General features: G+C 40.6%; 1 protein-coding gene across 1 annotated transcript in view; it reads right to left on the bottom strand.

Moving 5' to 3' along the window:
- The window catches only part of ARFGEF3 (ARFGEF family member 3), a 151,729-nt gene that overhangs the window by 11,110 nt on the left and 116,678 nt on the right, over positions 1-23,941 (bottom strand). The window contains exons 23-31 of the mRNA XM_063097320.1: positions 15,796-15,940; positions 14,316-14,438; positions 10,196-10,299; positions 8,370-8,514; positions 5,952-6,080; positions 3,664-3,840; positions 1,844-1,958; positions 908-1,010; positions 526-657 (exon numbers count right to left, since the gene is read on the bottom strand). Of these exons, the coding sequence (XP_062953390.1) occupies positions 526-657; positions 908-1,010; positions 1,844-1,958; positions 3,664-3,840; positions 5,952-6,080; positions 8,370-8,514; positions 10,196-10,299; positions 14,316-14,438; positions 15,796-15,940 (1,173 nt within the window). The remainder of the gene's footprint in view (positions 1-525; positions 658-907; positions 1,011-1,843; positions 1,959-3,663; positions 3,841-5,951; positions 6,081-8,369; positions 8,515-10,195; positions 10,300-14,315; positions 14,439-15,795; positions 15,941-23,941) is intronic.

The raw sequence follows: 23,941 nt of genomic DNA, 5'->3' as shown, positions 1-23,941 counted from the left end.
GCTCCTCAGGAGCTCAGAACCAACTCTTGTGATGTCTTACATGTGTCTCAAGAAGAACAGGCCAATGGTACACAATAATTCCTGCCTAGGTGAATACATTTAATTTAAATGATCAGCAACATTAAAATTTATTAAGCAACTTTTCAACATTAAGCTCTGTGCTCTGTATGGAAGTATAAGAAAAAAATCAAATAAGTCTGCCATCCTTAGGCACTAATAGTCTAGCAATAATATTTAAGCAAATACTTAGTAGTCCAAGCAAGTTATATATAAAGTACAGTGCCCAGGCTGTACAAAGGACTGTATTTGATCTGGGTACTGAAGGATGCACCGGCAAGAGGTATTACATTCATTCCTGGTAAAAATCATTCCTGGTGTAACGTCATTTCTGGTAAAGAATGGTACTGGCAAGAGGTTGGAGCTAGGAGGTATATGCTCCTAAAGGACTAGGCAGTGATGCAAGACCTTCAGGAAAAACTCACCATGTGCTTCTAGAGCTCCTGAGCTCAAGAGCTCAGACCTTACCTGCTGGGCCATGGCTCGGATGCGCCAGTACTCGGCCTCGGCACTGGGGGAGGAGGAGGGGGCTGCCACCCGCACCTGGCAGCCTTCCCCACTGAAGCTCTCGGTGCCGCTGTGGAAGCAGCCCAGCAGGTCCTAGGGAGAAACAGCAGCCGGTCACTGGCTGTGTCCTGGTTCACGGTGCCAGGCCCAGTCTTGGATCTGACACTGCCACTGTGCCTGGGACAAAGTGCGGACCCAGCAACGTCTTTCTCACCCTCTGCGGGATTCCAAATGAGACTGCCTGCTACGGGGAGGCAGGCAGAGGCCAGTCACCCACCTCGACGAGGCATCGGGGAACCAAGGAAGGGAAGGACCGCCCGGCTCCCTCCTCCCGGCAGTTTACCTTCACCGGCTTGAGTGTGGTGGAGAAGGCGTCCTGCAGGGCGCAGCAGGCGAGCCTCCACATTTCTTCAGTGAACACAGGGCCTGCGGTCACGAGGACGTACCTGCCAAAAGACACAGGAAAGAAGACTTGGATCCAGAATTTTGTTGCCACAAACTGTAGGCCCTTGTGGCCTCATGCATAGATTTCTTCTGTAGTTTCCTTATGAATTTTCCTGTTTCTTATCACTCCTGCCTTCTGTCCATCTGGTAATCCATTGTCAAAGTACTAGTTCCCAAACCATTTTAATGCGAAAATATCAATGGATCCCTATTACAAATAGGCCAACATTTAAACTTAGACTTGTATGCAAGACTGTATATATTCTATACTAGTTTTTCCATTCTAGCCCCACCTTCCACTAATCTACAAATAATAAAACAAAAACCCTCTTACTGTCACCTGTAATTCTCATCTCCATGCATTTGTTCACCGTGTTCTCCTGCTTGGCGCATCTCACCCGGCGAAAGCTTACCCACCTCGGAGGCTCTGACCAGGTGTTGCTACTACGACAAAGCCCTTGCTCAGTACCCTACTCCCCAAACCTCCTGTCCTTGCTGGACGTTCAGCAGTTACTCCTCATGTTATCATTTTTCGTGCGACCCTCTCTCTGTCATATCATTCTGAATAGGCCATAAGCTCCTTGAGGGTAGGGATTTTAGTTTATATCACTTTCTACAAACCAGAGCACTCTGTATCATGCTTTACACATAAATATTTGCCGACTAAACTGAAATGATGAATTATTAGCACATCGTCATTTTTAATGATAAAATAGTCATTTTTCTTACAGAAAGTAACCAAAAAAAGTGAATGGCTACCATAGATAATTTAATTTCCTTGGTTTTCACAATAAGAACTCCAACTACAGGCAGAGTCAGGGGGCCTTTTTCTCACCTAATACAGGAGCAGCCCACTCTGGAGATGGCTTCCGTGGGCTTGGCCACACATGCTACCAGCAACTCGAAGAGGTCCTTCAGCACGGTGTTGATCATGCTCTCATACCTGATGTCTGCAGGAAAAAGTAAGCCCAAAGCCTCAGTCAATGCTAGTGTAAAGGGATAGACTGAAACGACCATTTATAGCAAAAGAGGACAGGGTGAGTGAGAAAAAGATATGTAAATATCTGGGAAAAAGAAGTAGCACCATGACCCCTCCCCCCAAAAAAAACCTAGTAAAACAATTTTCTTTGATATTTTTTTTTTTTTTTTTTTTTTTACCCAATTTTAACTTGTTTCATCCACTCCTAGATATATCAAGATGAGATATGTGGCTCATTTTTACGTGTTGATGTACATTTTTCACAGGTAAGTATGTAATTCATCTACTTAAACAGGATAGAATATATAATATATAGCCTGAGTACTAGCTGGTAAAAAATGTAAATTCTTAAAAAAAGGGAAAGATGAAACATATTTCCCTTGCTGCTGATAGCCGAATTAAATGGAATGGAATACTCCTGGAAAACAAGAAATCTCTAGCCCTACCATTTCTTAAACTTCATCAGTCTCGCTTCAGTCAGCACACTATTCCCAGACTAAAGAAAACAAGATTTCCAAAAATCACATTTTATTTGCCTAATTCAAGGACTGCACTTATATTCTTTTTCTCAAGGTCCTTGTGATGCCGTGGACTCCATCTTCAGTAGAATCCTTCAGGGGCCTGGGTCAAGTGCTTCTACCTCTAGGGATTCGGCTACCACCTACATGCGGAAAAACCCACTTGTTTTCTTTCTTACTTAGTGTCCCTTTTTGCAGGGCAAACTATCCTTACTAAGCTTAGTAAAGATACAGCTTCTTTGCTTTGCGACTCTCTCCTGGGGTTCTCTTTAGTTTCTTTATCCTCCCCAGCAAGGGCACCGCTTCCTGTAGTTGTCCATGTGCCTTCCCTTCCATTTATAACCTCTGGCTAGCGGCAAACTTCCAGACTGTCCCATGGTGGATCACAAGCAAGAATCTCTATTTCACAAATGTGGCTCCACTGGCACCACACTGACATATTTCCCTGCTTCTAGGCCTCCTGTCCACCTGCTGACTTCACCATACTGTCCACTCCATACTCACATCTTTTTCAAAGTGCCACGCATCTTTATTTTTTATTTTTTATTTTTTTTGGTCTTTTTCGTGACTGGTACTCAGCCAGTGAGTGCACCGGCCATTCCTATATAGGATCCGAACCCGCGGCGGGAGCGTCGCCGAGCTCCCAGCGCCGCACTCTCCCGAGTGCGCCACGGGCTCGGCCCACCACGCATCTTAGAACCCTGTCTTCATCCCTAGCTGGTTAAGCAACTTCTTGCTCCTGACTGAAGCCTTTTCTAAGACCCTCCCTCCTCCAGGTAGCCTCCCCAGATGCAGCAGGACAGCAGAATACACCCCAGGCTGCAGGAGTATTTCTTCTTTTTAAAATTTACTAGGTGCTTGAACTTGACTTCCCTCGCCTAATTCCCAGAACTGCTTATTAGGTATTTTATCCTTAACCACTTATGTGCTTTAAGTATTCTGTTTGATAATTTTGTAGAGGACACATGTGTTTCAATTTTTCTCTGTGATAATCTATTAGAAGGCTGGCACTGATCATATAATTCTATTGTAATAATTCCCAGCACAAATATCATGCACTGGTATTTGCATTAGGTATATACTAAGCATTTTAAGGCAGTGATGCTGCCTACTGAAAAAATAAACACCCAAAATGAACTGCTCTGGCACCAGAGATACCTGAGTGTAGAAAGCTTTGAATGTGCTCCACAACCAGCTCACAGGACAGACCGATGGCATGCTTGAAATTAGAAGAGGCCACATCCCAGTATGAATGGTCTTTATGGCTACGACGGAGCCAGAGGGACATCACAGGAAGGAGAAGGTGAACCACTGCATAGATACCAAACCCTGGGCCTGAAAAAGAAAAGTCAATGTCAAAACTGGGATCTCAGCAACAACCTGTAACAAAAGGAAAGCTCCCTGCCACCACTTGGCCCTGCCGATCTCTTTCCAGGGACTTCTCCATTCTACGAGAAGGTGCAGGAAAAAGGAATTTGGCATTGATTGGGAAATATATGGTCTTCAGCAGCATTTTTCTTTTTTGTTTCTGCATGATTTTACTCATGTGAGTAATCCATGAATACACTCCTATAGAAAATTCAAATATTACTGATAAAGCTGAAATATCACTTGATCAACTCCTACTCCCCAGATGTAAACACACAGATAAATATACGAATATAAGAAAACATACTTCAAATGTAACTACATATATTTATATAAAACATAGAGAAATGTAGAATTTTATTTATTTTTTTACTTTTATATAAATGGGAAAATGTAAACCTTAGTCTGCATATTGATTTTTTTTCACTTACCAATAATGTAAGAGATCATTTTTTGTCAGCAAATTTAGATATTCTTCATTTTTATTGCCACATTCTATTTCCATTGCACGTATATGCAACAGTTTACTTATCCATTCCCTTAATGGTAGACATTTAAGGTATTTCTAATTTTTTCACTTTATAGACAATGCTATAGTGAAAATATCTGTGCTTCTTTTTACAGTATCATGGAAATGTTGATGAACTTTTAAAATTACAGTTACAAAAGCAAGGCATCCATTTTAAATAAACACGAAAATTACATGAGAATACAAAGTAAGAAAAAAACGCACCTATAGAGATAATCACATTTTGATGTTTTTTTCCTAGTACTTTTGGAATGCACGTGTGTGTGCATTTATAAATAACTGTATACAGTTGAGACTGTACTCCATAGCATATGAAATTTAACATAATGCTTTATAAACAATTTTTCGTGTTATTAAATATTATTCAAAAATATTAATTTTAATGCCTGTAGAATATTTACGCACTTTTACCATAATTTATTTAACTGCTTCTCATTTAGGGTGCTTATAATTTTTTTGGTATTCAAGATGTTTTAGCAAACATCTTATACTTGTATATTCTTTTTTGTCCTTTTTACAGTTAATATCCTTAGATGATAGATTCCCAGGAATAGAATTATTGGGTTAAATGTTCTTCACATACATTTAGTGGTAATCAATCTGAAAGAAGAAAATGGTACTAACCAGTAAAACAAATTTAGAAATAGTGGCATATAATTAATTCTACAAAATACCTGTTTGTTATTTAATGTAAGGCTTTCAATTTTTTAACATGTGGAAGTAGCTATGTTTTTTTTTTTTTTTTTTGGAAAAAATTCCAATATAAACTTTGCTATGGATTTTGAAACAGTATCAATTATCAAGTCTTCATTATGATGAACAGTTTTCCTCTTCTTACCATTTGGGGTAAGACTTTTATTTGGGATTCTGATTTTGCTAGTAAAACCTTAAATTTCTATGAGAAGTTTCTTTGATCTTGGAAAAATCGGGATGAAGAAACATGTATGCTAAACTTGATTAATTCAGAACAAGAAATAAATTCCTGAGCGCCATTCTTTTCCTATACAATCAGAGAATTATACCAGGAAAGCACCAAATGTCTTTTTCCAAGTCTAATCACCTTATGACCTTTATGCAAACAAGATGTTGCTGTCTGAATACTGCATATATTTGTGAGTGGTTTGTTTACGCCAATGGTAGACCTGGTAAGCTCTACCAACAGCCCTGTCACCAAGAGCATGTGACTGTGACATCCGGCCAAGGAGGAAGGCTGTACTCATGGAACAGAGCCTAGCCAACTGGCTCACAGAGACACCGATACCACAGCTATGCCCAATTATATGGTGCTCCAACACACCCATCTAACTGGCCACCACATGACATTTGTAAATGGACTGGTAGGAAGAAACACAAATACTTGGGACACCTCTTAAACATCACTGCATCATAGCCATTCAACAAATATTTACTGAGCCTTTATTATGTGTAAAGCTTTGTGCTAAGTCTAGAAAACAGTGGAAACTGGTAGATACCCACAGAAATGCCTTCCTGAAAAACATTATATGTATAACAACCTCCTCCCCTCCAAAACAGACATAGAAACATTTACCAGGTGTTTTAGTCACATCTCTCAACAGCTCAAAGAGTAAATCCAAGGTTGGTGGCTGGTGCTGACGTGGGCAATTGGACACAGCTGCTGTTAGCTGCTCCAGCAGGATGATCCAGACTTCTATTAGGCCTAGAAACCAAAAAGCAGACTTCTGTGAAATCCAGTGGAACACAAAGAAGACACAAGATCCAATTAAGCATTGTATGTAAACTGCCAGGTGTTCTGCAGATGTGAGACATCACCTTGTATACATGGACAGATCATGATACACGTCCCAACAAAGTCAAAGGAAAAAACCAAATTTCTTCCTTATTCCCTGCTAATAAAAAGGTAGTATGGTATGTAAATTCTACTATATTGAAATGATCATCAAATTTCTTGGGAGCTATAAAAGCAAAAGAATAAAATATCCTTTTAGTTCTATTACCTTAGTATTTTTTTTTAAATGATTTTATTGTAGTAAATACTCATATATATATATATATATATATATATATATATATATATATATATATATATATATATATATATATATATATATATATATAATTAGCCATATTAGCCATTTTTACTTGTACAATTCAGTGGTATTAATTACACACACAATGTACAATCATCACTACTATTTCCAAAACTTTTTCATCACCTCAAGCAGAACCTCTGTAATCATTAAGCAGTAATTCCCCATTCTCCCCTCACTCCAGCCCCTACTATAAATTATTGTTCATTTGCAGGTGTGATAATGGTATTGTGGTTATGTTTGATATCCTTAAAGAACACACTCTGAAGCATTTACAGATGAAATGCTGTAACATTTGGGATTTGCCATAAACTAAGGAACATAAACTAAGGAACATTTGCCATAAACAGAGGAAGAGAGGCAGAGAGAGAAGGAAGATACATATGATTTGAAATTGACCATAAATTAACAATAATTGAAGCTGGGTGATGGGTACCTTGCACCATTACTAGTTTTGTATATTCTATACCTGTATATATATATGTTTTGTATATTCTGTCTCGTTTTGACATATCCGAAATTTCCAGAGGGGGAAAAAGTAATTATTTGCCTTTGGAAACCAGAGGAATAACATCTGGTAATATATCAGTGCTGAGAATTATTTAATTTTAAAATATGAACGTAAAGCTTTTACTTTTATACTTTTCTCTGATCTACTATGTCTTGTAATTATGACTTTAAAGTCCTCAATGAATTGGTAATGTGGGGAACTTTACGTAGGTGCTTGACTGAACTTTATCCATAAAAAGTGATTTGCATGTATGGGAAGGGAGTGCTCACTGTTACATATACACCATTCACAACTGTCTTAAAAAATGTATTATAAACAACGTTAGCTTCTGCTTATAATTATCTGGGTTAGAGGTTTAAAATGCTAAGAATTATTCTCACCTAATCATTAAAATGAAATCTCTCTTAGGCAACATCTAGCCGATTTCCAAAACATTAATTATTCTCCAGATTAGATATTTATTCTTTCCTATAGTTCTTCATCACAACTAATCTGAACCAGTGAGTTTTTTCTGTTTATAGTCACTACTGAAAACTGTAAATCTTCCAGCCAACCCCATAAATGAATTTGTAACAGAAAAATAAAACAAAACAAAAATTAAAAACAAATAAACAAAACCAAATTTAACAGCCCTCCCCCGCAAAGTCCTTTTGCAAGGACTTCAGTGTTTTTGCAAGGAGTTTGATGTTTATTTCAAACATCTTATGCCCAGAAACTAGACCTATTTAAGGGTATCATTTCCATTTCTAGATGTAGAACAAGATAGGGTCTTCTGAGACAGAAGACAGCAGGTGGGAGCATGAGTTAATCTCTGTGAAAATTATCCGGATTTACTAGATTGAATTCTAGTTCACATGAGATTACATGGGACCTAATTTAAAACAGATTCTTGAAAATTATTCTTTTCCTGAGCCTTCGGCTTCACCAGTCACAAATAGATTCTCTCTTCAGTAATGGCTTAATTTCCCCAGTCTCTAAGCAAATAGTCCTGCAGGAAGTAATTATATAATGATTGCATTTCCTAAAAGATATTAAAGACAATTACCAGCCAATTTAAGTACCAATGCACCAACACAACTTCATTCCAATTTGCTAAATTTAAGGAAATTCAGAGTTAGAAACTATACTTAGTGGAATTTCCAAATCTGCACAGGTTTTAGATGGAGGTATCCATCTAAAAAGGATGGCTTTGGAGGCATTGATTATAAAGTAATGTTTTTGGAAAGTCCATGGAAACTTTAGGTAGTCTTGCTCTGACAGAATCATAAAAAATAATAAGAAAAACGATGATCATTTTTATGAGCTATAAGCTGCTTAACTTACAGTGTAAGCTGCTGGGAATATGAACATAGCAAATAACCTGGTTTAGTCCAATCCATTAACTTACCAGTGTCATCATCAAAATCGGACAGGACCGATTCAATTCCATCCTCACTGCTCGCCGACTGCTCCTGAAGTCTTCGAGGTAAGCTAGCGAGTCGCCCACTAAGGAATATTGGCTTCAAGGGCATTTTGTAGATTTTGGCCAATAACTAAATAAAAAACCCCCCACAATTATATATTGGAAAAGGTTGCACTCTGGGTGTTAAAAGACAATAAAATTATACATCAGTAATAAAGGGGGGATAGGAAACTAGAAAAGCTCCCAATGTATTAAAGTTTTAAAACTGATTGTGATTTGGACTTAGAAATGTAGCTTCCAAGAGGCATTTAACCCACAAAGCAGATTAAACAGCATTCAATACAACAAAAAAGTAGTGGATAATTTTTCAGGATCTTAAATACATGTAAGTTTTATAGACTTTTATAAATCTATCAAGGAACCCTAAAACATGTCAACAATTTTGGCCTATGGGAAAAAGTGTTCTGCGGGTATCACTGAGAAAAGAGTGTGTAGGCAAATGTGATATCACACTCTGATTTTCCCTTCCCCTGGCCAACCTGTAAGGAAACAGAGGGGCAAGAGCAGCTGGGGACACGGAGGGGTGTGCAGGCAAGGTGGGGAGACGATGACAGCAGAGCAGAGCTTGGAGAGCAGCTGGGCTCTGATCCCCTCTCACTGCTACAGCCCAGGCCCCAGCGTTCCTTATTACTGGGACAAACTCTTCATGAATCAGAACTGTGCCTGCTGTGCTCACAATGTTCTTGAAACTAGAGTAAGAGCTCTGAGCAAGAGAGACAAAATTCCTGTCCCTGTAGGTCTTATAGGCCATAACCCTTTCACAAACAATAAATAAAATTTCTGACATACGTGCTCTAGAAAAAACTCAACGGGAGGTGCTAGAAAGAGTGACAGAGGTGTGTGGGGAATGTTGGCAGGGAGTTGTTGGGTCCTTTAGCCCTGGGCTCTCTGAGGAGGTGTTGTTTCTAATGAGATCTGGACAATAAGGAGTGTCATATAGAGATCTGGGAGAGAGAATTCATGCAGAGGAAGCAGCAAGGCCCTGGGCAGCAATGAGCTAGTGCATTTGAGGGTAGGAAGTCAGAGTGGTTGGAGCACCATGAGTGAGAGGCAAGGATCTGAGGGTGGAAAGGGGCTTGGGTGTCCCATCATGTGGGGCTTGGTAGAGGTGGGTATGCCATGCAGTTTGATGCTGTCACTGAGGGAGAGGCTGTAGAAAGGAGTCCAGGAGAGACCTGGGGACACAACCTGAGAAGACAGGAGAAAAACTCTAGAGAGAGGGGTGTCACTGAAGCCTAGAGAAGAAAGGACTTCCAGGAGGGAGCATCGTCTTGCTTGTCGGGCATTTGACAGATACAGACAATGCACAATGAAGGTCCCTGTTCACTGTGATAAGTGCTGTTTTACTAGATCTCCTTACTAGATCTTGATAGAACACATCCCTCGTTCTTTCCTTTTCTATGCTCTCTTCACTGTTTGCACCCCCACTCTCTACTTTTTGGTACCATCAGGAAGACTTCCCATGACCTCATGACCCCGTCCCTGAAAGCCTGATGAAAATAGATTATGGTAGTTCATGTGTCTGTGTGGAACTGAGAGGTGTCAGAGATCTCAGGGTCCAGTTGTGTGTTCTAGTATATTTTCATTATTTCCCTTCCTTTGTGGAAAGGGTAGGCAAAAGCCCCAATCTCTTCAGAGACAGCAGAAAGTGCTTCTCCTGGGCTTCAGCAAAAGGCATCCACACATATTTTGTGAGCGCCTTCTGAGGCAGGTTTCAGGGCTTGGAGCTCAGCATGGGCATCCCCCCGTACCTGAGAACAGCGCCGGAGGTAATCCAGGGCGGGCAGGCACAGGTCTGTGGACGTGGCTCCTGGTCCTGGGACACAGTCTCCAATCTCTTTACAGTCCGCTTCCCCTAGGGGCAGCACGGGAGACAGAGAGGAAGAAAATTACCCTTGCTTTCCCCTGACAAGGGACCTGTTTACTTGCAGAGCATTAGTTCACTAAGTATTTACTAAAATAGAGAGAAGGGAAATAAAGAAAATTACCCTAAAATGCACTACTCTGAGAAAAATCCTTTCAACCACCCCCCCTGCCCTGGACATGTGTATTTGTGAAGTACAGTTGAGACCATACTGTACACATTATTTTGTTGGGATTGTGCTATTTTGTAACTCCTCTGTTCACTAAACAATGAACATTTCTTCCATATCCTCCCACAGTACTTTCAGTGGCGGGATGTGTTCTTTGGTACATGGGCACACTGTAATTCACTTCTCTGGTCTCCTGATGTTCGGTGGTTTGACTTCTGAAGCTGTGATGACAGAGGACAATCCCAGAGCAAGCCCTGCACTGGGCTGGAATGAAGCACTCGGCCTCTCTCTATCAGGAAAAGAATTTTGTTCGCTGCCAGTGCACAGCTCTAAATGGGGATGATAAATGAGAACTCTGGGAACAGAGTCTAAACATCTGGGGTTTGGGGACAGAGACTACTTCATTGAATTTAAATGATTTCTATTTTTTTTTTGTACATATGTAGCAATTTGATATATCTGTAGAGGGGCATCCAGATTTTCTATAGGTAAATAGTAATTGAGAATCATTATAATTTTTCTTCTCATGTAATGAACCTATTTCTATACTTTTAATAAAATCATTCCACAGTACTGTAATTATTTTGTCTACAATTGTAGCAGCTAGCACCCTCCCCTGTGGGTAAACAGACATAATTACTAGGCATTAGTTAAAATTCAGAAGCAAAGAGGCATGTTTCTTCTTTAAAAAAAAAAGATAAACATTTCTTATTTTTCTGATCAGGGGTTGGCAAACTTTTTTTGCAAAGGGCCAGGCAGTAAATATTTTAGGTTTTGCAGGTCATACTGTCTATATTGCAACTTTCAAGTCTGTTGTTGTAACACAAAAGCATGACTGTGTTCCAGTAAAACTTTGTTTATAAAAACTGTCAGTGGGTCAGATTTGGCCTGTGAACCATAGTTTGCCACCCTCACAATATAAAACACAGACGAGGTCAAATTTATATTGAAAGAAGCAGGTGGGAATTAGAAATGAATTCAATTCCTATCCCATTGATTACTGTGGCTGCCACGTGACACATCCAAGTTTATGCGAATGGATCTCCTGGCTGGGCAGTGAGTGCACAGGCAGCATGGCCACACTGGGGGCTCTGCCTTCCCCACTGTCCCCAGGCCCCATACAGATAACTTACCTTATAACTCACAGAAAAAATAGAACCCATGTGTTTTAAATAACCTCCATGGGCACACTGATTATTTTGCATCTCTATTTTTAGTCCCCAACTTCTCCCTAAGATAGAATCTTGAATTTCTAACATGCTGCTAGGCAACTCTACCTGAATATCTCACAGAAACTCAATGTGTCCAAATGTCCAAAGGAAAATTCATTACTTTTCCCTCTCTACTCTGGTCTGAATGTTTGTGCCCCCCCAAATTCATAGGTTGAAACCTAATAACCAAGGTGATGGTATTAGAAGGTGGGGCCTTTGAGAGGTTATTAGGTCACGAGGGCTCCACTTTCATGAATCAGATTAATGCCCCTATAAAAGACGCTCCAGAGAACTGCCTTTGCCTTCTGCCATGTGAGGATAGGATGCAGTCAGAAGTCACCATCTATGAAGCAGACAGAGCCCTCACCAGTCACTGAATCTGTTGGCACCTTTATCTTGGACTTCCCAGCCTCTAGAACTGTGAGCGATAAATTTCTGCTGTTTATAAGTTACCAAACTCAGGGTATTTTGTTATAGCAGCCTGAATGGACTAAGACATTCTCCTCCACACCTAATCTGCTCTCCCTTGGATAACCTGACTCTGGATAACACTGGTCCTTGCAAGATACTTGAAGGACAGATGGGGAGTCATCCTCAGTTCCCCCCTCTCTCGGGCCCCATATCTGAGCCAGTTTCAGGCCCTGTAGATCTCACTTCTAAAATAATGCTGGAGCCAATTCTATCCTCTTTATCCCTTCCAAACTACCGCAGCACTGGTTTCTGCCTGCAGCCTCTTGTCCCTACGTACAAGGATATATGCCTGCCAGAGTTTAGTTTCTAATATTGCATGGGGTCGCACCACTCTTTTTTTTTTTTTTTAAATTTTTATTTTGTCGATATACATTGTGGCTGATTATTGCTCCCCGTCACCAAAACCTCCCTCCCTTCTCCCTCCCCCCCTCCGCCCCAACAATGTCCTTTCTGTTTGCTTGTCGTATCAACTTCAAATAATTACGCACCACTCTTTAGCTTAAAACCTCCCCCCCACAGTCTAGATTCCCTGATGTGGCATGCAGTGTCACAGCCTGACCCCTTCCTTTCTTTTCAGTCTATCACTCATTACCCTTCCTATGTGGGTAACCCCAATGTGCCCTGTTTCTAGAAAGATAAAACTACTGCTCACTCTACAAAGTTCAAATCTTACTTCTTTGAAGCCTGCATGGCCCCAGTACCTAATACCCCAACTCAGCTGCTTGTTCATTTCAGCTTAAAGAGCTTTTTCCCCATTAGCCTCTATGAAAGCATTCACCCTTCTGAACTGTAATTATTGATTTATGTGTCTGTTTCCCAAAAGAGGCTGTGCGCATCTCACAGCAGGAAGCCTGTTTAATGCATCTCTGTACCCCGACAGTATGTACAGGATCCTGCTCCCACCAAGCAGGCACTCAGGAACTGTTCACTGAACAACAGAATACAAATAACAATGGTTCTTAAATGAAATACAGGACTGATTTTCTACTATCTAAAGCGAAGATTCATACTTTAAGGTCTTTTTATGACTAACATACTAAATTATCTGTGTGCTACTTAATGTACAGCAGAGTTAAAAAAATAAAATCTTATTCTGTTGTTCAAATGATATCTTCTGTGGAAGCCCAGAACGTAACATAGATCAGGGTGGGGCTACTGTGGTTGAGTGAGAATGGGGTCCCAGGCCTGCTCAGCTCAGCTCTCCATTCCCCAGAATGTGGGTGTTGCACTTATGACGAGGGCTGTTGACAAATCAGACTTGTGGCCTCCCAGCCTCTACACTGAAATTTGTATTTTTTTCCTGCTTCAAACATAATGGCCACATGAGTGAAGTCACACAGCTTTTTGTGTCCGGTTTTCTTTTGCAAAGAAATGTCAGTTATTTAGCAATAAAAGAATATCAGCCTTATATTTTCCCTATTTAAAAGCTTGTCAGGCTCCAGGTCTAAGAGTACTTCATGGTGAAACTCTCAAAGCTTTAAGTTTCTTCTAAACATTTGGTTTAACTAACTGCCCCTCCCTTCCATCTCACCTCGAATAAACGCATACTATATAAAAATTTGCTATATCAGGTCATGTTGTATATAGCAAGACTATTTTGTTCAGTGTTCCTAAAATAAGCTTAAAATTAGCTAGGTAGTTCCTGAATATATGCGACCGCAAAGAAGGGGGACTTCTACACTTCCAAAATATATTGTACTAGTAATAAGGCCTGGGGGGAGGCATTCTTAACTTTTGCTCAGGAAATCAGACTCTGATTTGCTGGGAAATCAGACTCAGGCTGCTAATTATGTGACACTGAGAAGAGTAATTTCCCACATAAGAACAATTAATGAATATAATATTGAATATTCTAAAACTGAAATGAAGTTGGTATAAATAATATATAGATTGAAGATATGCTACATGACAAGATATTCCATCAACACAATGAAAAATATCAACTCTGCACAAAACCTAAACTGCTTTCACAGGAGGCTTCAGCTCTTGAGTACACCATACCACACCGCAGCATCTGCTTGTATCCCAGGTTGCTTGATTGCTCCAGGCAGGCGGGGAGTGTATCTCCAGGCAGGCAGGGGGGTGTATCTCCAGGCACACGAAGCCATCCTGAAAAGGGTGCTCAGCTCTTATGAGGACAGGAGGATTCCACTTACCCAGTCCTTTGACAAACTTCATAAGGCACATGATGTAACTAGTGGCTGCATTAGCAAAGACCTGGATGTTGTCAGTGTTGAGAAAAGCTTCAAATACATCAAACACTGGAGCTTGGCCTTTTCCTGAGGGGGAAAGATCATGGAATATAAGAAAGTAAATTTGTACCCTTCGTGCTGCCCATACTCCCAGCACCTTCCATGAGGCCTTGGAAAATATCTACTGGAGAAATGCCCAGGCTTTTTGACTGGAGAAAGGGCTTGGCTCCAATGCTGCCCTTCTCAGCTCTGCCTGCAGGGGAGCTGCAAGGAAAGCTATGAAGAGAAAGCCTGGTAGAGAGATGAGGGCAAAGCTGGCTGAATGCAGGGCAGAGGTGATGTGCTGGTCTGCAGGGCAGAGAAACCTGTGACCTGTGGAATGCTCTATGCAGATAATTGTATAATATATACCGGGAAGTGAAAGTTTAGACAAATCTCTGATGGCATATGAGAATTTATTTACTCTGTGCAGAAAACAGCTAATATAGACGGCTCAAGACTGTTATCCTTAGGAAGGACTGCTTCCAAGATAGGTCCCTGGCTAGTGTCTGTGAACTCGGCTCTCACAATATTCCCTTATTACCAGGCAACAGTTAACTGATAAGAGTAATTCACTGTGCCTAGACTGTTTGTACAAACAATAATGGTGTATGCTGAACACCTGCCTTCCTTCTGGGCATCTGGAATTTTGGTACGTGCTAGGTAGAAAGGTGCCTATGTGACCAGACCCCAACTAGGTCTCTAATGGGCTTCTTTGGGCAGAAACATCACAAACATGTTGTTGCACTTTTACTGCTTGGGGAAGAGTGCTCTGGGTGACCTGTCATGAAGGAATAAGAGTGTTAGAAAGCCTGTGCATGGATTCTTCCAGTTTCTGTCTGTCTTTTTCCCTTATACTCTGGCTGTGTCCTTAAACACTGCCAAAATAAATCTAGGTCATGAGCTGTGTATATATCTTAGCATAACTATATGCTGGTCCCATGAGTTCTTCTGGTGGGTTTCTGACTGCAGGGTGGTCTTGAGGACCCCTGACAACACCTCTGGGCCCTAAGCATGCTTTATGGGTATTCACCCGTTTCCACCCAAGCTCAGTTTCCCTAATTCTGATCCCCCTGTGTTATGACATTTTTCTGCTTCTTACTAGCAAGTGGATAACGTTTTTCTTTTTAGTTTTAGGAATGGACAAAACACAGGAATGTGTAAGTGAAACAACAGAAGCCTCTCAGCTTTTGCCCAAATGTCAGTAATTGCAGGGCCTGAAAGTGCTCAGGGCTCTCAGTCTGCTGGCAGAGCTCGGAACACATGTCCACGCGACACCCTGTGATTTCCTGCTGACACAACATGGCTCATTTCTGTGTTCCCTATAGTTCAATTTCTTTTGATAGCATGAAACTTGGCATAGAGAACTAATGCTCTATGGTGAGAATCACCCAAACATTCTTACCCATGGAGTAGTCACCAACCAGGTACTCTTTCACCTCAGACTTGTGTCCGCTGTGTACCGTTTCCAGGGCACTGAACAAGGGCCTCCATCCCGACTGGATCTGCGTGGAACACACTTCGACAAGCTCACCAATGGATGTGACGACCTGGCAGAGGCAAAGGAGGTGGTACTTAAAATCCCCTCCAAAAAGGAGCAGAATTTCTGGGAAGGGCGATATATTTCTCTGCCTTTTTTGGGGTTAATTCCAGTGAAAAAGAAAAACCAGAACCCAAACAACCTCATTCAAAACTCTTCTAAATAAGCAGCCATACTGCATTAATTTGCATTTCACTAGTTACTAATGTTGCTGAGCAACTCTTCACATACTGATTAGCTGTTGGTAAGGTCAATGTTCTAATTTATGTCTTATCATAATTTTTTTTTATTATTGAGAGCTCTTTTTGTATTCTATATTCAAGTCCTTTCTGAGATACATGATTTTCAAATATGTTTTCACAGCTTTGGGCTTGTCTTTTTATTGTAATTTTTAAAATGTTGCCTTTTGAAGGGCAAAAGTTTTTAATTTTGATGAAGTCCAATTTATCAATTTTTCTTTTAATGGATCATGATGTTAAGTGTCATTTCTAAGAAATCTTTGTTTAACCCAAGGTTTCAAAGATTGTCTCTTACGCTTTCTTCTAGAAGCATTTATCATTATCATGCTTACATTTATGCCATGACCCATTTTGAGTTATTTTTTGTATATGGTGAGAGGTAAGAGTGTAAGTTTATTTTTATCACATAATGTTCAGGCACCATTTGCTGAAAATAATATCCTCTCCCACTTTTGAATTTCAATGGCATCCTTGTCAAAAATCAATTGACTAAAAATGTGAGAATTTCTCTTCTCTCTATTCAGTTCCACTGATCTGTAGGTCTGTCCTCACATTAATACTACACTGTATTGATTCCTAAAGTTTTGAAGTCAGAAGTGTAAATTCTCCAAATTTGTTTTTCTTTTTCAAATTTGTTGTCTCTATTCTAGATCCTTTGTACTTTCGTATAAATTTGAAAATCACCTTGCCAATTTCCTCACAAAGTCTGCTGGAATTTTGATAGGAATTATACACTAAATCTACACATCAATTTGGGTAAATTTGCCATTTAAAAAATAGTCTTTCAGTCCATGAATATCTCATATTTACTTGAATCTTCTTTAATTTTTCTCAGCAATGCTTTGCATTCTTTATGTAAAGGTCTTGAAGTTCTTTTGCTAAATTTATTCCTAAATATTTTATTATTTTTAATGCTCTTATGAATAAAATGGTTCTAATTTCATTTCTGGATAATTTGTTTCTCAAATATAGGAGTTTAGTTGATTATACTATGTTGATCTTGTATCCAGTGACCTTGCTAAACTATTAATTCTAGTAATTTTTGGTAAATCCCACAGGATTTTCTACATATCACCTTATGTCGCCTGTAAACTAAAACAGTTTTCTTTTCAAACCTAGGTGCCTTTAATTTCTTAATACAATGAATCAATGAACAAAAGTTTTAATGTTGAATAAAACTGAAGATGAAAACCCTTGCCTTATTTCTGATCATGGGAAAAAAGCATTCAGTCTTTTATCATTAAGTGTGATGTTAGATGTAGGAGTCTCAAAGATGCCCTATATCCAATGGAGGAAAACCCTCTATTTCTCGTTTCTTGAAAGTTTTTCTAAAAAATGGGTGATGGATTTTCTCAAAAATTTTTTTTATATGCATTAGGATGATCATGTGGTTTTAATCCCTTTTTCTATTAATACGATGTCTCAGTCCATTTTCTGTCACATATGAAAGAATATCTAAAACTGGGTAATTTATAAAGCAAATAAATTTATTTCTTGTAATTGTGGGGGGGGGGAGAAGACCAAGGGCATGGCTTGGCATCTGGTGAGGGCCTTCTTCCTGGTGCAGACTCTCTGCAGAGTCCTGAGACAGCACAGGGCATCACATGGCAAAGGGGCTGAGTGTGCTTGCTCAGGTCTCTATTCTTCTTCTCATAAAGCCACCAGTTCCACTCCCATGATAATCCATTAATCCAAGAACTGATTAATCCATTCATGAGGGCAGAGCCCTCATGACCCAATCACTTGTTAAAGATTCTGCCTCTCAAAACCGTAGCTAGATTTCCTGCCCTCATTATTGTTACAAGGGGGATTAAGTTTTGACCTGAGTTTTGGTGGAGCAAACCACATACAAACCATAGAATAGGATATATATTATATTAATTAATTTTGAGTTGTTAAACCAACCTTATGCTCCTGGGATAAATTCCATATGTCACAGTGTTTAATCTTCTTTATATGTTGCTGAATTTAGTTTGCTAATAATTTTTGAAGAATTTTTTTTGTCTAATTTCATGAAGAATATCGACCTATAGTTTTCTTTCTTGTAGCTCTGGTATCAGAGTAATACAGTCTTTAAAAAATGAATGTGACTTCCGGTCAAGATGGCAGAATGCACGGTCCCCAGCGTCAGTCTCTCCCACAGATCAACTAATTTACAACTATAAAAAAGCAACTACAGATTCGAGGTTTCGGGCTGCCATAAAAGAAAAATTTCTGGGAGCGCCCGAGCCGCGCCGCTGGACCGAGTGAGCAGCCCAAGGCGGCGGTGGCTGAGGACAGGGACGGCGACGACGCGGAGAGGGAGTCGCCTGGCCCGGCCCAGCCCCGTGATTGACCCCCGGTCCGGCCCTGCTCGCGGGCGGACTTCTGCCCAGCTTCCCCCTGCCACACTGGGCCAGGCACCAGCCACGGGGCTGCCTCCATTTTCTCGGGTGGTGGCGGCTCCGGCCTGACTCGGCCAAGCCTGTCCTCCTTGCCTGGCTCGGATCCTCACTGAGCCTTCCCACTTGCATGCCCCGGAGCGGGGCTTCCTGGGGTCTGTGGGCTGGCCTCCCCTCCCACTCCCTCCGTGGTTCTCTAGTGGGGCTGGTGGCATGGGGCTTCCCGGCCAGCGTCAGGAGGGCAGGGAAGTGCGGGCCCAGCCGTCTGTCACTCCACCACACCCTGGGCTCCAGCCCCCGGTAAACTTCCTGTTACCGGGGAGGCAGATACCATCTCTGCAGCCACCAGTTCGGAAAAACACCTAACCGATTTCTAGTTAGGAATAGTGTGGTTGGAGCATTCCCGAGTTCGCTTGAACCTGCCGGAGAGCTGACTGCGGCCGGGCGCCAGAGTCGGTCCACGCCAGGCGGATTTAAAGGTGAACTGTGTGCTGTGGGCTCCTCCCCCAGGAGCTTACGCTCTGGTGTGGGAGGTAAGACAAGTACACAAATAACCTCGATACCAGGAGGAAGGTGATAAGTCCCAAGAAAGATCTACACAGTGCTACAAAGGCACCCAGAGAGACCGGTTGTCTGTGCATAGCAGAAACCTGAAAGACTTCTGGGGTGAGGCGGTGCCGGGCAGGGTCTTGAAGGTCCGGCTGATAGACGAGGGTTGCAGAAAGCCCAGCCCAGTGAGCACAGAGCAGGGAGATGTCTGGCTAGGGAGGAGGAGACTCGGCAGAAAACACATACCCTTGGGCCGAGCGTGCGGCGTTGGGAGTGCAGAGGCGCTGGGAGCGCAACGACGCTCCCGCTGTGGGTTCGGATCCTATATGGGAATGGCTGGTGCACTCACTGGCTGAGTACTGGTCATGAAAAAGACAAAAAAAAAAAAAAAAAAAGAAAAAGAAAAAAGAAAACACACACCCTGCGGGGCCGCCACTGCAAGATCCAGCAGCCTAGCCTAGTGCGCACAGTGTGGGGAGTCGTCCGGCTAGGGAGGTGGAGACACGGCAGATACCACACACCTTGTGGGGCCACCACTGCGTGATCCTGCAGCCCGGGCCAGAGCGCACGGAACAGGGAGAAGTACTGCACGGGAAGTGTAAGCTCAGCAGAGACCACACACCCTGTGGTACCGCCCCGTGATCCAGCAGCCCAGCAGAGTCCAAGCTGACCAGAGAGGTGGCTCCCCGGAGAGGCCCAAGACCCGAGGCAACCACACACACAAGACACTAGAGGCCAACTGAGCAGTCACGGAGGGAGCCATACCAAATTGGCAAACACAGCAACACCTTAGGTAGTCAATAGGGTCAAACCTGTGGACTGTGAAACCCCCTGCCACAATGAATAAACATCAAAAAAAATATACCAGAAATACAAAAAATCAAGAAAGTACACCACCAAAAGTTAATAAATCTCAAACTCTAGATCCTATAGAACAAGAAGCCCTTGAAATGACTGACAAGGAATTTCGAGTGATAATTCTAAGGAAACTGAATGAGATACAAGAAAACTCCGCTAGACATCATGATGAAATGAGGAAAAGTATACAGGACCTGAAAGAGGAAATGTACAAGGAAATCAATGCCCTCAAAAAAAAATGTAGCAGAACTTGGGGAACTGAAGAAGTTATTCAGCGAAACAAAAAACACAATGGAGAGTTTAACCAGCAGGCTTGCGGAAGTTGAAGAGAGAACCTCTGAACTTGAAGATGGGCTGTTTGAAATAACACAAGCAGACAAAAAAAAAGAAAAAAGAATCAAAGGCATTGAAGAAAATCTGAGAGAGATATCAGACAACCTTAAGCACTCAAATATCCAAGTCATGGGTATTCCAGAAGGGGAGGAAAAAGGAGATTACACTGAAAACATATTCCACAAAATAGTGGCAGAAAACTTCCCTGGTATAGGAAAAATCACAGACCTTCAGATCCAGGAAGCTCAATGATCTCCAAACGTATTCAACCCAAAAAGGTCTTCTCCAAGACATGTTACAGTCAAATTGGCAAAACTCAAAGACAAAGAGAGAATCTTAAAAGCTGCAAGAGAGAAGCGTCAAATCACCTATAAGGGAGCCCCAATCAGGCAAACATCAGACTTTTCATCACAAACCCTAAAAGCTAGAAAGGAATGGGATGATATATTCAAAATACTAAAAGACAAAGATTGCCAGCCAAGAATACTCTACCCTGCAAGGCTATCCTTCCAAAATGAAGGGCAAATAGTATATTTCTCAGACAAACAAAAACTGCGGGAGGTCACCACCACATGACCACCCTTACAAGAAATTCTCAAGGGAGTACTGGGTTTGGTTCCTGAAACATAACTACCACTGCCATAAAAAACCCAAGAAAAATCAAAACCCACCAGTATAATAAAACTGGCAATCATGAAGAGAAAACAAACAAACAAAAACACAATCTACAACCTAAGTAACCAACAAACACAGAAAACAAACAGCAAATCAGAAAGCAAGGAACAAAAGACACCTAAGACAATCAAACAACCAATAAAATGCTAGGAATAAATCAACACCTTTCAATAACAACTCTTAATGTAAAAGGCTTAAATTCCCCAATCAAAAGACACAGACTGGCTGACTGGATGAAAAAGGAGGACCCAACTATTTGCTGCCTACAAGAGACCCACCTCACCCATAAAGACTCACATAGACTAAGAGTGAAAGGAGGGAAAAAGATCTACCATGCAAACAGAAAAGAAAAACGAGCTGGAGTAGCTATTCTTATATCTGACAAAATAGACTTTAAAGTAAAAACCATAAAAAGAGACAATGAGGGACACTACGTAATGTTAAAAGGACTGATCCATCAAGAAGACATAACAATCATAAATATGTACGCACCCAATGTTGGAGCAGTCAGGTTAATAAAACAAACTCTATTAGACCTAAAGAAGGAAATAGACACTAATACCATAATAGCAGGGGACCTGACCACCCCACTGTCAATATGGGACAGATCATCTAGGCAAGGAATCAGCAGAGAAACACAAGATCTAAACAATACTCTAGACCTATTGGAATTGGCAGATATCTACAGAACATTCCATCCAACAACCTCAGAATATTCATTCTTCTCATCAGCACATGGATCATTCTCCAGGATAGATCACATACTAGGTCACAAATCAAGTCTCAACAAATTTAAAAAAATTGGAATTATACCATGTATTTTCTCAGAGCACAATGGATTAAAACTAGAAATCAATAACAAACGAAACTCTGGAAACTATACAAACACATGGAAATTAAACAGCATTCTACTTAATGACATATGGGTCCAAGAAGAAATCAAGCAGGAAATCAAAAAAATTGATTGAAACTAATGAAAATAATGATACATCATACCAAAACCTGTGGGATACTGAAAAAGCAGTATTAAGGGGGAAATTTATTGCATTAAATGCTCACCTCAGAAGAATGGAAAGATGGCAAGTGAACACCTAACACTTCACCTTAAAGATCTAGAAAAACAAGAACAATCCAAACCTAAAGTCAGCAGATGGAAAGAAATCATTAAGGTCAGAGCAGAACTTAATGAAATTGAAACCCAAAAAACAATACAAAAGATCAATGAATCAAAAAGTTGGTTTTTTGAAAAGATAAATAAAATTGACAAACCATTAGCATGGCTAACAAAAAAAAGAGAGAAGATTCAAATAACAAAAATTAGAAATGAAAAAGGCAATATTACAACTGATTCATCTGAAATACAAGGAATCATTTGAGACTACTATAAACAACTATATGCAACAAATTTGAAAATCTGGAGGAAATGGATAAATTTCTGGACACAAGCTCCCGAAACTGAACCATGAAGATGTAGAAAATTTGAACAGACCAATTACAGTAAAGGAGATTGAAGCTGTTATCAGAAGGCTCCCAACAAAGAAAAGCCAGGACCAGATGGATTCAGAGCAGAATTTTACCAAACATTCAAAGAGGAATTGACACCGATTCTTTACAAACTATTCCAAAAGATTGAACCAGACACAAATCTCCCAAACTCATTCTATGAAGCAAACATCATCCTGATACCAAAACCAGGTAAAGATATAACCAAAAAAGAAAACTACAGGCTGATATCCTTGATGAATATAGATGCAAAAATCCTCACTAAAATACTAGCAAACAGAATACAGCAACACATACGTAAAATTATTCACCACGATCAAGTGGGATTCATCCCAGGGATGCAAGGTTGGTTCAACATATGGAAATCAATAAATGTGATACACCATATTAATAAAGTCAAACACAAGGACCATATGATCATCTCTATAGATGCTGAAAAAGCATTTGATAAAATTCAGCACTCATTCATGACAAAGACCCTCTATAAGTTAGGTATAGACAGAAAGTATCTCAACATAATTAAAGCCATATATGACAAACCCACTGCCAATATCATGCTGAATGGGGAAAAGCTGAAAGCTTTTCCTTTAACAACAGGAACTAGACAAGGATGCCCACTCTCACCACTCCTATTCAACATAGTATTGGAAGTACTAGCCAGAACAATCAGAGAAGAGAAGGAAATAAAGGGCATCCAAACTGGAAAAGAAGAAGTCAAGCTGTCCCTCTTTGCAGATGACATGATCCTATATATCGAACAGCCTAAAACCTCTACAAAAAAACTCTTGCAGTTGATAAATGATTTCAGTGAAGTAGCAGGATACAAAATCAACACACAAAAATCAGTAGCATTTCTTTTCTCCAATAGTGAACATGCAGAAAGAGAAATCAAGAAAGCCTGCCCATTTACAATAGCCACCAAAAAAATAAAATACTTAGGAATTGAGTTAACCAAGGAGGTGAAAAATCTCTATAATGAGAACTACAAACCACTGCTGAGAGAAATTAGAGAGGATACAAGAAGATGGAAAGATATTCCATGCTCTTGGATTGGAAGAATCAACATAGTGAAAATGTCCATACTACCCAAAGTGATATACAAATTCAATGCAATCCCCATCAAAATTCCAAAGACATTTTTCTCAGAAATGGAAAGAACTATCCAGACATTTATATGGTATAATAAAAGACCACACATAGCCAAAGCAATGCTCAGCAAAAAAAATAAAGCTGGAGGCATAACACTACCTGACTTTAAGCTATACTACAAAGCTATAATAACCAAAACAGTATAGTACTGGCATAAAAACAGACACACTGACCAATGGAATAGAATAGAGAATCCAGAAATCAACCCACACACTTACTGCCATCTGATCTTTGACAAAGGCACCAAGCCTATTCACTGGGGAAGGGACTGCCTCTTTAGCAAATGGTGCTGGGATAACTGGATATCCATTTGCAGGAGAATGA

This window comes from Cynocephalus volans, chromosome 5 (assembly GCF_027409185.1).
Source record: "Cynocephalus volans isolate mCynVol1 chromosome 5, mCynVol1.pri, whole genome shotgun sequence".
Lineage (NCBI taxonomy): Eukaryota > Metazoa > Chordata > Mammalia > Dermoptera > Cynocephalidae > Cynocephalus > Cynocephalus volans.
The sequence above is the reverse complement of the archived record's forward strand: the minus strand, read 5'-3'. Positions and strand labels throughout refer to the sequence as shown.